The sequence below is a fragment of the Myiozetetes cayanensis genome, unplaced genomic scaffold, assembly GCF_022539395.1.
Source record: "Myiozetetes cayanensis isolate MyiCay16 unplaced genomic scaffold, myiCay2020 scf1, whole genome shotgun sequence".
In the NCBI taxonomy this organism is placed as follows: Eukaryota; Metazoa; Chordata; class Aves; order Passeriformes; family Tyrannidae; genus Myiozetetes; species Myiozetetes cayanensis.
The window spans coordinates 145,124,941-145,141,272 of record NW_026086604.1 but is presented as its reverse complement, the minus strand read 5'-3'; the positions used below and the strand labels follow the sequence as shown (position 1 = coordinate 145,141,272).

The 16,332-nt window shown below is 45.6% G+C and overlaps 2 protein-coding genes and 1 long non-coding RNA gene across 9 annotated transcripts in view; 1 reads left to right on the top strand and 2 right to left on the bottom strand.

Annotated features, from left to right (window-relative positions):
- The window catches only part of RHEB (Ras homolog, mTORC1 binding), a 39,931-nt gene extending 39,216 nt beyond the window's left edge, over positions 1 to 715 (bottom strand). Inside the window, exon 1 of one of the 2 annotated variants that reach the window (XM_050310899.1) lies at positions 459 to 715. In XM_050310899.1, coding sequence (XP_050166856.1) covers positions 459 to 510 — 52 coding nt within the window. In that variant the 5' untranslated portion in view covers positions 511 to 715. The remainder of the gene's footprint in view (positions 1 to 458) is intronic. The other variant, XM_050310907.1, reaches the window with a different exon arrangement.
- A 2,237-nt stretch (positions 716 to 2,952) lies between these two features.
- Positions 2,953 to 8,023, top strand: LOC126649422 (uncharacterized). Its single transcript, XR_007631042.1, has 2 exons — positions 2,953 to 3,677; positions 5,819 to 8,023. It is a non-coding gene; the product is annotated as an uncharacterized LOC126649422 (long non-coding RNA).
- The window catches only part of PRKAG2 (protein kinase AMP-activated non-catalytic subunit gamma 2), a 208,052-nt gene continuing 199,264 nt past the window's right edge, over positions 7,545 to 16,332 (bottom strand). For all 6 annotated transcript variants that reach the window (XM_050333154.1, XM_050333069.1, XM_050333237.1 and 3 more), the window contains 3 exons: positions 13,595 to 13,741; positions 11,455 to 11,548; positions 7,545 to 8,679 (listed from right to left, as the gene is read on the bottom strand). In XM_050333154.1, the coding sequence (XP_050189111.1) occupies positions 8,648 to 8,679; positions 11,455 to 11,548; positions 13,595 to 13,741 (273 nt within the window). In that variant the 3' untranslated portion in view covers positions 7,545 to 8,647. The remainder of the gene's footprint in view (positions 8,680 to 11,454; positions 11,549 to 13,594; positions 13,742 to 16,332) is intronic.

Here is a 16,332-nt window from a genome sequence, read left to right as displayed (position 1 = left end):
AGGTTATAGGGAGCGACAAGGTCTCCCCCGAGCCGCCTTTCCTCCAGACTAAACAAACCCGGCCCCCTCCGCCGCCCCGCACAACACACGCGCTCCAGACGCTTCCCCGCTCCCGGGGCTCGGAGCCGCATCGCAGCACCCCCAGCCCGGCTGGGCGGGAACACCCCCCACCCGGTTTTCCAGGCTCCCTCCGAGGGGAGGTGAGGGGGGAATGAAACTTCCTATTAAGGGCAGGCGGCCGCGGGCCCGCAGCCCTGCGGCGCCGCCATGGCGGGGCCCTCCCTCCTTCCCTTCCCTCCCTGCCCGGCCGCGGCTGCGCGCTCGGCCCGGCGGGAAGCGCCGCTGCCTCCGCTGCACCTGCCGCCGCCGCCGCCGCCGCGGGGAGGAGGGCGATGCGAGGCGATACGATGCGAGGCGGCCCCGCGCCCGCCGCGACACCCCCGGCCCGCCGCGCTTACCCACGCTCCGGTAGCCCAGGATCGCGATCTTGCGGGACTTGGACGGCGGCATCTTGTCCCCCGCCCGGCCCCGAACCACATCAAGGGCGGCGGCTGCGGCTCCGGAGGGTCAGGATGGGGCGGCGGCGGTCGGCGGGCGGGCGCTGCGGGCTCTCGGGGCGCGGCGCCAGCCACATGCGGCGGGAGCGGCGGCAGCGGCGGGAGCGGCCGGAGCGCGCGGCGCTGGCAGCGGCGGCGCCCGCACCACGTGACACCCCTCCTCCTTCCACCAGCGCCGCCGCCGCGCGCCCGGCCCCGCGCACGCACCTGCGCGTCACGGGCAACGGCCGCGCGCGTCACCGCGCGCCGGCACCGCCCCGGCCGCGCCGCGCGCCCCCTCCCCCGGCCGCGCCCGCCCATTGGTCGCGGCGGCGGCGGCGGCGCGCGCGGATTGGCCGGGGCGCGGTGACGGACGCGGCGGGGGAGGGGCGAGGGAAGGGGGCGGGGCCGGGCGGGCCAAGGGCGCGCGGGGACGCGGGGGGAAGGGGAGGAGGGGAGCGTGTGAAGGCCCCGCGCGCGCGTGCGCGAGCGGCGCGAGGCGGTTGGTGCGTCCCGCGCGCGCCGCCTCAGGACCGGCCCCAGAGCTGTCCCGGCCTTATCCCCAAACCTGCCTCCGTCCTTATCCCCATCCCTGTCCTTATCCCCATCCCTGCCTCCGTCCTTATCCCCATCCCTGCCTCCGTCCTTATCCCTATCCCCGTCCTCATCGCAGTCCCATCCTCATCCCAACCACATCCCCATCCCTTGTCCCAGTTCCCGTCCTCATCCCTATCCCTCTACCCATCCCCTTCCCTATCCCTGTCCACATCCTCTTTCCCATTCCCGTCCCTGTTCCCGTTCCCATCCTTGTCCCTGTCCCCATCTCTAACCCTGGTTCTGTCCCCGTCCCATCGCCGTCCTCATCGCTGACCCCGCCCCATCCCAGTTCTCGTCCCAATCCCGTCCCCATCCCTATCCTCAACCCCACCTGTCCCCATCCCCGTTCCCATTACCGTCCCCATCCCCGACTCCGTCCTCATCCCAATCCCAATCCCGTCCTCATCCCTGTGTCCGTCCCATCCCATTCCCGTCCCCAACCCCTTCTCCGTCCCTAACCCCGTCCCTATCTCCATCCTTATCCCTGTCCCCATCCCAGGGGGCTCCTCTCCCGGGAATGGGATCGGGCGCTGCTCCTCCGTGCGCTTCGTGTCCCGGAGCCCCGCGGACTCCAAGGACGCCGCCCGTCCCGGGAAGGGTCGCTCCGCATCCCGGGATCTGGCGTTTGTGCCTTCCCTATGCCGGCAGAGAGCTTAGGGGGAACCGTGGAATCCCAGCGTCGATAAAGTGCTGGGAATGGCATATAAGGGAAGGGGGAGGAGATGTTTGGAGGGTTGGGAATGGTTAACTGTGAGATCCAAGCGGCGGAGAGTTTTCCACTTTGAACAGAGGCGACTGCAGCACTTAATGGATGCAGAAAGACACAGTGAACCTTGAAGTTTTTCCCCCTCTGCTACTGATTTTGAACACTTTGGTAAATATCCACCCTTTCCACATTTTCTTGAAAAATTAGAAGTTACTTTCTTTATGTGCAGCTCCTCTTTTTTTGGGGTACAGTGATACTTAACATGCAGCTGTGCCCTCAGGGTACAGCTAAAACATCCTAACAGCTGGATGATGTTCAGGGAGATGGATTGATTTCTCCCTGATCCCAGCCATCCATTCCCAGTACTAGTGTTCATCTAACCTGCTGAGAGGGCAGGGAACTAAAACAAAAGAAAGCCAATTGTACACAAAAGTGACTTGCTTCTGAGGGAGCAGACAGGCTTTTAGGAGATACCCGCATTTTTGGGGTAGCCTAATTATACCCTTCATCTCCTGGATTACAGGGTTTTACAGGATAAGTGCTGGTAACCTGTGACACAGCAGGGAAAAGAGCCTTCAGTGAATAGGGACATGATGGAAGGATAGTTATTTCATGAGAAAACACGGGGTTTATGTACTTTGTCAGTGATGTCTGTGGTGGATGTAACTCTGTGTGCTCCTTCTCCGTTTCCAGCCTCTCTGCAGTAGATTCCCACTTTATCCCAGCCCTGGAGCATCCCACCATAGGGACTGGTGCAATCCCATGATGGTGGGATTTGGTGGGTCAGCAGAAAAGCAGTAGCCTGTGGAAATCAAGCTTTTGTGAACAGGGATACTGTTCAAAGCTCTCCAGGAGGTGCAGGGGGACAGCTCTGCCTGATGTACATCACCACATCCCTTTTTGCTTTGTGTGTTTTGAAAGACAGAAGTTATAAAGGACAAGGACTGCAACAGCCATAATCTTGCAGGACCATCCCTTGTGTAGCCCTGCAGCTGTGCCATCATCTTTGCACTTGGTCCCTCTGGAATGTGGGTCCAAAACTTGGGCTATTTACTGAGCCAGAGGACTGAGAGAACTGAGATAAGAATTACCTTCCAATGACATACATGGAAAAATAGGTGAAGTTTGTTGTAGTTCCATCTCCTTACAGTTATTACTTGCCTGTAGTATTTTGGCACTGTGCTTTTTTACTCTGGTGAAACATAATCTGCATTTTCAGAATATACATCCATACCCCTCCACATGCTGGTGAGCATCAATATTTTGTTTGTTTGTGAGAGTTTCTGGTTTTGCTTCTCCCTTGACACCCCACTTCTTTTGATGAGGTCTCTCCCCTTACTCTCTTTTTCTTATCCCATGCACCTTTTGGACCCTTGTCTGTTTATCCATCTTGTTTCTGTTAACCTGCACCTGCTCCCTCTGTGTTCATTTGGGGGAGTTCACTACTGCAGGGCTTCCACTCCCTGCCCTTTATTGGCTTTATCTCTTGCCTCAGACTGCAATGGAGTTGTTTCACCTTAGGATACCCCTGTGCTTGTCAGCCTGTGCTGCAGCAGGAACACATGGTTCTGGGTCTGTTTTAAATTTGAAGACAACCTTTTAACTTTCTTTTCTTCCACTGTTTCTTTGCAATGAGTTGGCTAACAGTCCTTACTCCATCAGAATCACGCAAGTGCTTCGTTCTGTCTTGACTGGGACACTCAAATACAGTTTTCAGGGAACTGTGTTGTTTTTCCACGCTCTAGGACTGGGTGACGCTGCTGATGGCCTTTGGGAGCACTCTGGGACACAGCTACTCAAGCAGCAGCTTAAGCAAAGATGAGAGGATCTGGATCATGGTAAGGCTGTTGTTGCATTTCCCCTGCCCAGGTGAAACCTAAACAATTCCTGGAGTGCTCTGGTGCAGAGGGAGAGCACACCTGTGGCTGGGAATGTCTAATCCATGCACTGTGCATTATTTGAACTCTTACTGTTTATGTATTTAGGGCTGAGCAGCCTCACACACTAAGTGGCCCTTCACTGAAATTCCCTCCACCTGTAACAATCCCAGTGTGATGTTCAGGCTCTGTTTTCCCAGTGCAGCATTCCATAGCATTAGGACCATTAGGGATTAGGTCTTTTGCCTGTACATTCCTTGCTCCTGCTGCAGCCTCTTCATGCCTGTAGTGTTTGCCAGTTGTGCTGTGAACCACAAGGGAGTTCGGAGAACTCTGGGATAAGTGTGCTGTGCACTGGCTGCACTCCAGGCCTTTACCAGATACTCCTTCAAATCAAACACAGCCCTTGGATCAGCTCAGATGATAAATGGCATTCATGTTGTTGTAAATGAGCCAACAACATGGTCAGTGAATGCAACACATCAGGTATGGCCACGGGTCTGAAAGAAGAGATACCACAAGGGAGAACTGCAAGAACTGTCTGCAGGAACAAGGTGTTGAGGGAGGCTGGAAAAAAAGGAACATGGCTTTTCCATGATGGAGGAAAAAAACATGATGAATTTCATGTAGCAAATGTAACTCAACAGTCAAGTATTTTTATGCTAATCCAGTACGTGCAAACCCACAAGCACCCGGCGACTCATCTCCCAAATGCAGAACAGCTCTGACTTGTACCTTCAATTCCTGTAACAGCAATTACCAGCACAATTACCTGCTCTGTCCTTCAGCAAACGGGGACCTTCCCGAGGAGGTTTTTTGATGTGTGTCCAGTGTTTGTGCTGGGCGTGCTCCCACAGGCACAGCACAGCCCTTGCTGCCTGCAGAGGTTACGAAGTACATTCACTTCAGCCTTACACTTGTTCCTGCTCCCTCCTGTCTTTTCCGTCATTATACTTTCCAACATTCAGATGGAACCACTGGCAAAATGTTAGGAGAAGCAAATTAAGGAACAAATTCAGTTCGTAGGGGCTACTGGCACTGATGCCATACAGGTCCTGGTATGCAGCTGGCAGGGACACGTTCCATCCTTTCTGAAGGAATGAGTTTGATGTATGAGTACAGGTCACCTTTTCCCATTCACTTCAGCAGGAACAGGTCTGACTGCAACCACCAGAAAACAAATGGGTAGTAAGAAAGTGACTTTCAAAACCACATTTAAATTAAGACCTGGAGTGAAGAGCAAAGAGCAGTGTCTGCAGAACATTCTTTTTGCATAAGTACATTATGTGGGTACAAAGGTAATATTACATTATACAGAATGTCATTTTCCTCTGGAAATTACCCTTAATAAGTGTTCAATATGGGTGAAAGTTCACAGAAACTTCAGAAGTAAACTGGTTATTCTAAAGCTGACTGGAGAGCTCAGTGTGAGCAGTTACAGAGCCTGCCATGAGACAGGATTAAACGCACGTGGTTTCACTTCTAGTTGGACCAAAACTGAGAAACTCCAACTTACCCTATGGTCCCTCTAAAAATGGCAAGGAGTGTCTTCAGTGTGTAGTCTTGGAACCACTTCAGTCGGATTCCTCCTGTCTGCTGTGAGGACAAGAGCTCAGGCCTTGGAAAGAGAGGCTGGTTTCTTTCTGTGTTACCCAAACATTCCCAGCAGAACAGTCTTCCTTAGAAAAAGGAGATCAATAGGCCTCGAATACACAATGACTGGAGCTCAGTTCAGTAAACAGCAAATACTGTCTGGTCTTGGACCTTTTAACTGAAGAATTCCAGAAGTAAAGCTGGAAAATGTTTTCGTCAGTCAAGCGATCAATGTCAGCAAAGGGTGATTTTTCCTCAGTTATTTCAGAGCGTCTCTAGATACTGAAAAATACTGAGGGCTGAAGAGTACTAAGAAACATTTTCTTACACCTAAAGAGTTAAAAATATCCAGGGTAGGTAAAAACCCTTCCCAGACCAAGGAGCCCTTCAGAATAATTATCCTCCACAGACATCTCTTGCTGGGCAAGAGAAGCAGAGGAATCGATGATGTGTTCTACAGTTCTGCTGGTTCAAATAGAATCCATTTCTTCATCTGCCCAATTGAACAGGCTTTCAGGAGTTGTGGGGGACACTTCTGCCACCTCCATCTGCAGCATGGTCCTGTCTGTGGAAAGAAAGGGAGCACCTGGAGCTGTTGCAGTGGTCTCAGATCTACAGGTACTGCTTGCTGCCTGTCCAGAGGGAAAAATGTGTAAGAACTGGAGTTTAACGACATTTTATTAACTCTTTTCCATGGCTGGGGCCTCTCACAAGCCACGTGAAGAGTCCTGGACCAAAGCTTTAGTTGCGCTGTCGCTTTAATCTGGAACATGCGGCAGCACTGCTGAGTCACCCCTCCTTTCTCTACCCTCATTTACTTACTCCTGCCCCTCCCTTATGCTGGAACAAGCATTGCTCTAGTTCTTTAGAAAACTGATCTGCTTTAAAAATGACACATTTTCTTTAGCTGTGTTTACTGCATCAGCACCAGCGCTTGTGCCAGTGCAACCCGAGTGCCTTTTGGATGGCACTGCTGTTTGCTCCTGCCTGTGGGGTCACACTGCGGTTCTGCTCCTCACAAACACAGGGTTCAGCTCTGAATCCCGGAAAGTAAAAGGTGGAAATTCTTCAGACACAGTTTTGTATCACTGAGGAGGCTGATGTCCGTAATTTTGCTGGTCCTGTGTCCACAAGGTGCCAACAGCACTGCTTGTAGTAACGTTACAATAGGAAGTCTGTACGTGGCTGTCTGAAAACTGCAGATTCATTCTGGCTTTCTGCTTACTGCTGCACGCAAAGCTGTCTGTGTGGAACAGGGCCAGAAGACTTTGTGCTACAAAATATACAAATATAAGTACCTACCAGCTGTTCCACCCTTATCTTCAACAATGCCTTCCATACAGGGCTGAAGAATATGCTCATGCAAATAAACGATAGATCTCACGATCCATTTAGGCAACTCTGTGCCATCCCAGCTCCCAGAGGATGCTACAGTGCCTGTGCTGGGGCTGTATCCTGGCTTTTTACGTGGTTTGCGTGGCGTTTGCAGGGAGCCCTGCTGCCCACTTACCCTTAATCAGTTACCTACCACAGATTATCCCCTCCACACGCCCTAGGAAGAATGAGACCCAATATTTTTAGTTCCAATCACTCCATCTCCCACACAAGGATAATCAGAGATGTGCTGATGTCAGCTCTGATGGCAGCAAATGCAGCACCAGACCCCGAGGTCGCTGCTCTTGGGCCAAAGCAGCTATTCCAGTTCAGTACCGTCAGGAATTGCAGGGAACAGAGTCAGTATTTGCCCACTTGAAAAAGGTTCTGGAGGAGACTTGACAATGTTTTTCACAGGGTAAGAAAGTGAGATAAAGTCTTAAGTGAACAGTTTCCATTGTGTACTACAGGAGTATTTTTAGACGTGAAAGGTACCTGCAAGAAGAAATTTTTCACACATTTAGTTCAAACTTAAAGTTCCTGTAGGAAAGGGGAATAGTTCTAAAGAAAGAGTTTTTCATTACTATTAAACACCTCAAATTTTATAAGCAAACTGAAAACTATTCATCTTTTACCTCAATGTTTATATATGGAAAAATAATGGATCCATTTACTGCATTATTCCATTGCAGTATTCAGGCTAGAAACACAATACAAAAGTCCTGCCTGCATTAACTTCATTAGCATAAGCCAACTTTAAAGTCCGGGGAAAACAGGACTGCCTCTAATATTTTACACTAATTAAAATGCACGTACATTTACACATGTGAAAGAACTTGGCACGAACTGCTAAAACCAAACTGATGTTGTAGGGTTTAATTTCTTGCATCTACAAGAATCTACAGTTATAAAAGTCTCATCTTCAAACTTTACAGTACATTTACATTAGCAAATACCCCGCAGCTCTCCTCACTCCTCCCCTTCTGTACAGATCATATACAATAAAAAGTTCCGGGTTTTTGTTGTACAAACATCATTTTACACTTTAATACAGATGAAAATATTGTCCTCTGGCACCTCATTTCCTCCGTGGTGCCTGTGTATGACAGTACAGATCACTTTCAATCCATGCTTCTGAAATCCTCAGCTCAAGTAACACGGACTGATCAACAGGCCACAGCTTCTGCAACTCCGAAGTTTTAAATAATGAGAAAAATCTCCCACTTGTTTGTATAACAATCAACAGTTTATTAATGGATATGGTGAAATTTTAGCTATCCACCAAAGATGTGTAAAAAATTGTCATGAAAGTAAAAATAAATAAAGCTGTTTTTAAATCAGTCTTGTTTTACATTTCAGTTCAGAATGCAACATTGAACACAAAACTGTCATTGAAGTTTTAAAGAAGTCTACCGATACTCAAATTACAGCTTTTATGACAAATTTAATGAGAACTGAAACTGATTTGGTTTTAGGTTTAAAGACTTTCACATTCAAATACAGTGTCTCGTTTAGCACAACACTTCCTTTGACAGTGATGGGCAACAGTGATGACATATTGCTGTATTTTGACATAAGGCACTATGATATGAATATGCCATACACTTGCCTTATGCCACATATATCCATTGCTGACCAGTGACTTCTGTCAAATACAAAATGAAAAAGTTTCAGAATACAGTGCATTTTAATGAAGGACATCATGTGAAGTCTTCCAGCAAATGTTTTGAAGACATTTTGAAATACGAGCCTACATTTTAACATAAGCTTTTGTCATGCTGCTTTTTTTATTTTTTTTTTTTTTTTTGCGACATCACTGGGGGAAGAGACTCATCATCCATCACTAAGTCCCAAAACACATTCTCAACCATCCTGCTCTGTTCTATTGCAGTCACTGCTCTTGAGACAAACTTGACCCAGAAACTTTGTTCAAGTTCTCCTACAAACATGTACATTCACAGCAGTCATTCGCTCTCATTCTCCTTCTGTTTGGCACCTGTGAACACAAGAGGAAAGCAGGTGTGATTTCCTTTGGCTCATGGCATGGGGCTTATGGTAAAGCATTGCTCATCCCAACTGCTGGAGTTTCCCCATGTCACCAAAATCTTAGTCCTGGATGTACCATCTATAAAGAATGTACTGCAGGATTGCTGAATGCCAACATGAAGCACAGCCAGGAAGGCCTTGATACCATCATTGCTTCTGACTTCATTGTAAGTCCAAGCAACTCTTCTGGGAAGTGACTCCAAGTGCGTTTGAAGACTCTCCCCAGCACAAAAAAAAATAATAGTTTAAAACCCCCCAAAGAAAAAGCCACAGCCCAAACCTGTCCCTCAGCTTAGAGCCAAGCTTAATCACCGTAATAGCCTTAAAAAAATGAAGCCCTGCTTGAGCACAAACTGTGTAAGAATTCAGTTGGAGTACACGGTGTTGATGGGCCCATTTTTCCTGGCTCAGAGGCAGACTTTGCTGACAGCAGGATCCAGGAGACCTGTTCAGCAGGAATGTACAGCACCTCACCTCTTCCCCAGGTACTCAAACCATGCTGGGCAATGACTGAACCCCATGGTGAGCTTGGCTTCAGCATCCAGCTCTAGAGAGCAAGAATCTCTTGCCAGCAACCTGGAGTTGCTACTTGTAATGTATAATCAAACACTGAAAGATTCATTAAATACATCCAGTTTTCACATCACAGCTGGTAATTTTTTTCCCTAACATAGGCTGGTCTAAACTCCTGCCAGTCAATAAATTTTTCTTTCCAGTCTGTGAAGAGAAATTAACACTTTTAGGGCATGGTTTGTCTGCTATGCTTACACATCCACTTTAAGACCTAAATCACACTCCAGACTCTACTAACTAGATTTGCATTGCAGACATCCCCTCTTCACAAGACAAATCACAGTCTAAAAACGGGCAGTCGCCTGTGGAAATGCAACTGGAAATGCAATCTAACGCCTACCTGCTCCCAAAAAATGCCTTCCCTCACCTCATCTCTTCCATGGCATAACCTTGCCCTCTCTGTTGCTCTAACCCCCGTGCAGTACCCCCGTACCAGACTGTTCTGTGAGCCAGCTCAGGGTGCCAAGCTGACAAAACTGCAGCTTTTTTTGCTGGCTCAGTTTCCTGTTGGATCAGTGAGTTACAGCAGTTCAGAGATCTCAGAGTGTGGTGCTGCCACCTGTTAACACCAGCAGTGCACAACCCACAGCCTGGGAGCAGGAACTGCCCTTTCCAATAAACTACAGAGCACTTCTGCATCAGTTCAGACTTGCAATGTAGGTGTCCATGTAATTCCAGTATAACAAAGCTCCTGTCAGTATCCAGATGCAATTTTTCTGCCTAATCTTTGCTCTAGTAACAGTAAGTTCTACTCTCCTTGGATCCTTCTGCCCTCCAGTCATGGAGGAAACTCCCTTCTCTCCCTGGAGAGGCACCAGCTGCCTGTCTTTACATCTCCCTCTTGGACAGACAGACACCCCTCCATTCCCTCTCTAGGATATGATTCTATTTGATCCAGACCTCTGGGCTGATTTCTCATCCTCAGCTGTACCTTTCACATGGAGCTGGATTACTTGCTCTCCCAGCTCATTAAAAGAAAGCAGATGCACTGACATAATACCTCCAGCAGTGTAAGTAATTACTTCTTTTCAGAGGAAAATTCTTACTATTTAAACAAGCTACATTAACTTTTTCTTTTTTTTTAAGCCTACAGAGAAAAAAACACTTTAACATAATTATGTTATCTACCAGGGCAGATAAGAGATGCCAATAAAGCTCACATTCAGACTTTCTTATTTGAAGGATATATCCAGCTCCATTTGTTTAGTCTGATTTTTTTTTTGAGCCAAAATTGTAATCCTCATGACATTTTTTGTCTTCTTCACAAAGCCAAAAGATGCTTTAGTTCTTATGACACTGAAGTCATTTATGTGGCCAAAGTGAAGTTACAATTAAGAACATAAAGCAGGTTAGGAACTCGGGCAAAACTTAAAATCAAACCCAAACAAAACCCAACTAAACGAGCCCCCCATAACCAAGATAAAAGTAGCAGAAATAAACCCGTATCTCTCCCCCAAGCTGAGCCAACCAAACCACCCAGCACAGCTGGACAACTGAAGGGCTCTGAGGGGGTGTTTTTGCAGCGTTCACGGAAAGCATGGCTGCATCCACACAAGGAGCACTCGGCCAGAGTACAGAAACTCAGGAATGTGGGGAGAGCACCCTGTTGAAGATATTGTCTCTATCATGGAATCATGGAATCACAGAATGGCCTGGGTTGGAAGGGGCCTTAAACATTACCATCCAGTTGCAAACCCCTGCCATGGGCAGGGACACCTTCCACTAGAGCAGGTTGCTCAGAGCCCCATCCAACCTGGCCTTGAACACTTTGAGGGACAGAGCATCCACAGCTTCTCTGGGAAAACCTGTGCCAGGGCCTCACCACCCTCACAGGACAGAATTTCTTCCCAATGTATTTCAACTTCATCCTATTAAAACATTAACCAAGACCTTTTTTTCCTCTAAAAAGAAGATATAAGAACAACAGTGACATTCATAAAGCTTCTGCACGCCCTCCTGAGTGAGCAGGAGAATGACAGTTAATACTTTGTCAGCTTTTTTTTGAAGAGAAATTATTAATGTATTTAAGAACTGTGACACAACAATTACAGAAGTTGAAGATGGAATGTTTGCTTTCGTCAAATAATTTCAAGCCAGCAGGGTGTACACGCTACCAAAGCCTTGTGGCAAAGGTCAGAGGGCAGATCCATACCTGCAGGTGTGAGTACCAAAGCCTGTAGGATGTCAGAAAGGGAGATGATACCCACAATGCTATCGGCTTCATTCACTACCACCAGACGATGAACCTGCCAGCAGGGAACAGAGCTTGAGATACATGGACCTGATTTAAGGTAATAGCCAAAGCAAAGAAAAACAAACAAAAAAAACCCCTAAAGTAAAGCAGTGTGAGGACAAGCAGGGAAGAAACCCAACTCCAAATGGTTCAAAATGTTAGCAATACCAATTCCCTCGTGGCAATACAAACATGATTGCCCTACATAAATGAAAGCAGTGCATGTTTAAAAAGCACACAGCTGTATCACATGGAAACAGAATGAGATATCAAGTGACAGCTAAGTCAAGATCTAGGTCTTGAAAACACTTCTGCTCTCAAAAAGTGGCACTCTCATCAAGCACTTTTCCCCAGCTTGCAGGCTCTGCCCAACTGAGCCTGTGATCTCAAAAAATAAGATACAGTAATAAAATGAGGCTTCCTTCTGAAAAATACTTTCTGTCTTTCTCAGTAGAGGGAGGCACAGCACTACAATTTGTTGTATTTTGACTGAATTGGTTCAAACTTAACTTTTCTCACAGGGCTACACAATTGAAACTGAGAGCCAGACTGCTTTTAAAAAATTTATTTTCAACAGACTGTGACAGAACTTTTGTTCTAACTGTAGGGAAAGTAGGTGGATCCTCCTGTATCCTGAGGTTTATCCTGAGAACAGGCTACAGCAGTGAAAGGCCACTGCAGCACCAGGAGAGTGCCCCGATGTCAGTCCTGGCAACAGAGCCTGCTGCAAGCGGGCACAGGGTTGTACAACCTAAACATCACAGCTGAACCAGCTCCTAAGTAAGAGATCCTAAAAAAAAATCCAAAGTTGAAGGCCTACTACGTGTTTCCTGTTACCCAAGTGAATTATCTCTCTTCACTGTTACATTGAGAGAAAATACTGTTATGTTTTCCTTTTTGATAAACCAAGATGTTGATGTTTTAGATGGGTTTATTAGATTCTGTATATGCGTGTATTTAATAATTTTATTCCTCTCTTATTCATTACATCTATTCTTGGTATAATGAATTAAAGAAAAATGGACAATGTAATTGTTTAATTTCTTTAACTTCCAGTAAGATCAAGCACTTGTCTGGCAGCTAAAAATAGCTTGTAGTCTTGACAGACTCATTTCTACTTGTAATCTCACTGTGTTTAGACTGAAACAGAGGGTAGGAGTTGTTCTTAAAACCCAAACATCTAAAGCTTCTTAAGATAGTAATAAAATAATCCAAATTTGAAATCTGTATATCAGCAAAGCTAAAATTATTCCCTTTCAGGAGGAAGCTCAAACAAATGCAGAAAGCTACAAGCAAAAATTGCCTAATGGAGGGTTCTAAGGGGCTGTTAACAAAGTGGAAGTTTTCCTAATATCAAATATACGACTGGTTACAGCCCTGAAGATGGAAAAATAAACACATCTTGTAATTGAAGAACTTAAAGTACATAAATATTGCTGATCACACCTCAGAGACAACTGAAACTGGTAATACAGACCCACATATTCATTCACCTCCATGTATAAGAAAGTTCCCAGTAGTAACAAGAAAGATAAACAGCACCAAAAGAATGGATAGCACAGATAAACAGTTTACGAGAGCAGTTACCGAAAACTTCTTCAGAAGAATTTATTTTCTGGACCTGTTTCATAGCATTTTTATGAGAGCAGTGCAGGATTCCATATGCATCAACTAATTGTACCCAATAAATTCCCTGAGCCAAGCTACAAACTGGAGTTTAACAAACTGTTTATCTGCAAAACTTATGACAGGGTTGGAAGAAATTTGTTTCCTTCAAAGAAAGCTTTGCATTCAGTTCAGTTAATGTTGTAAAAAAAATAAATGCAGATAGCTGAATATTATTACAGATACACTGTAAAATACTTTGCACATCCCCACAGGCATCTGAGTTTGTAAAGCAACCTAAGTCTGTAAAGCAAACTGACACCTAACACATGCAGTTATTAAAAAAAAAAAACCACGACAAACTTTCACCAGGTAATAATAATTTAGAAAGGATGAATTTTTACTATTTATCAGTTTAGGAATACAACTTTTAACTTCTAGTGAAGGGACTCACCTCAGCCTTCACTATTCTATCCACAATGGTCTCCAGTGTTTCCAGCATACTACACTTTACAACACCTTCAAAATACTGAGAGCGGTGCTGTAGGGCTTGTGTCACCGTGATATCTAGGTTATTATATGTTTTTTCAGCAGCAAGATTCTGGAAAAAAAAAACAAACAACAAACCCAAGACCCATCAGGCACCTCAGCACTTAGTAATAAAGTACTCAGTAAAGTAAATATTTTGGCGTCAAGCAGATACACATTTCTAAAGCAAACTGAGTCTATTCCAAGTCATCTATTACACAAAGCAGATGCTTTTCGGCTTCAGTTCCTGGGAACTGTCAAGCATGCAATTATGCTAAACAACATATGACAGACTGGATTAATTGAAAAAACTGTTTGGTGATATCCATTAGGCCAATGAAAATCTCCTTACTTTGCTGTCTGATCTTTGGCTTGGTTTCACTCACCCTGCTTTTGCCATGAGTAGAAAATGTAAAGGTGAAGTTTTTCAGATTTTAGACTATGCAGAATATACAGAGGGTTTTGTTGCTTATTCTTCACAGGACAGGGGAGGACACCAACTGCCCTGAACACCACCAGTGGGGTAGATCTTAGTGACTGAGATCTAAGAAAGCAAATTAATTCTTCACCTTTCTAATTTTTGGGCTCAAACTCCCTCTCCTGGACTCAGCTGGCACTGTCATTTGATGACAGTTTGCATGCCTGGGTATATTTTAATACGTACTATAAGATTAACATTAACATAAGAATAATATAAATGAAAACCAATAACCACCATCAAAAGTAAGAGATTAAAAGAACCTGAAAGCTGACATTCTCAACTCTCACTTTAAGAACAGGACCATGCCTGCAGTGAGAGGATTCTGTCCAGACCTGCAAAAGCTTTCTGTGTAGGTGAGACCATAGTGGTATTTTGCTACTGTTGGCACAGCCTGGTTTACTGATTTTTCTACTGAGGCACTGAAGAAAGAACAAAGAGAGACCTTCAAAATGAAAACACTGGACCAAGCAATGAAACTGAATTAATTTTTGGCTAGAATATACTGTGATTGGTCAAATTTCATGATTGAACTACACTGAGCGTGACAAGACAGGTTTGAGATGCCCATGCAGATAAAAGCAGTTTTGGTTAACTCATTTAACTAAGTCCTAATGAAGGACATTGGGAGAACTCAAAAAGTTTCTGCAAACTGAAGTTAGCCTACACACAATAACTAGTGTAATATAAAGCTATTTCGTAGCATGGGGTTTTTTTTTCCTGATCCCAAAACATATTTCTTCCAAAGAAATGATCCAACATATCTAAAAATCCTACTAATTTTTGTTGCCTCATCACTTAAAATGAGAAAAGAAGTGAAAAACATAAGGAACCCTCTTACTTTTGGTCTCTTTCTGAAAAAGAATGGGAAACGAATGAAATGTCCTGCCTCAAAGTCTAGCACAGTTACAAAATAAACTGAAACTCTGAACCCACCAACAGTGGAATTTCATTGTCTTTGAGATGTCAGATACTCCTCTCTACAGCTACTGCCTATTCCCTGACCAGCTCTTATGGCAGAACAGGATCTTACACAGCAGAGAATCCCAAAGGACAAAGACAAATGCCTAGAAGTCATAGTCAAGAGCAGTGACATCATGAAACTTATTAAGGGCACTGTTTGCAACCAGAGACGTTTATAAGCTTAAAGCACTTCCATTTGGGACTATTGTCCATATTACTAAAGGCATTCTAGGCAGCGTTTCAGACATCTGGATTCTTCATGAACTCAGCTGGTTGGTGGAATAAGCAACCTGGGCACTGAAATCAAAATATCAAAAATAATGTAGCTGTCAGATGCTGCAATTAGAAGGCAGGTGCATACAGATGGGAGTACAGAGGGGTAAAAAAGAAATAAATATATTTTTCAAGTTTCCGAAGGCCATGAGAATAGAAGAGCTCTGTGCTCTCCAAGGCTGGCAAATCATGAATCTGACTGTGCTGCTGCAGCACTGAGGGAAGGCCAGAAACAGAGTCCTGGATTAGATCTAAACCAGAAGGAATACAGATGCAACGCTCTGGAGTCAGAGACCCACAGAGGAGCGGGCCAAGTAGCTTTTAGCTCACTGAGAAAGTCAAGCTGTGCAAAGTGCTCAAACTGCACAGAGAAATCTGCATTCTCTTTGAAAACAGACTGTGGAATGGCAGCAGCTGGAAAAAGAAAATCCTTGATCAAAAATAGAAACAAACTTAAAAAGAATGGAGCAGAACAGTTGTAAGGGACCTACAATGATCCTCTGGTCCAATGGCCTGACACTTCAGGAAGGATCAAAAGCTGAAGCATATTATTAAGTCCAAAGGCCTCTTTAAACACTGACAGGACTGGGACATCGACCATCCCTCTAGGAAACCTTTTCCAGTGTTTGACCACGCTCTTGGTAAAGAAATGCTTCCTAATGTCCAACCTAAACCTCTGAACCATTCCCATATGTCCTGTCACTGGATACCAGGGAAAAGAGATCAGCACCTCAATCTCCACTCCCTTTCCTCAGGAAGCCTCAAGAGCAATGAGGTCATTGCTCCTCAGCTCCTTTTATCCACACTTGACAAACCCGGAGTCCTCAGTCATTCCTGGTTGGACATTCCTTCCAGCCCTTTCACCAGCTTTGATTCCCTCCTCTGGATTATGCCCTCTTTTTGTACAGCCAGATCTAATTTTGGGTAACATCCAGAACAGTAGATGCTTG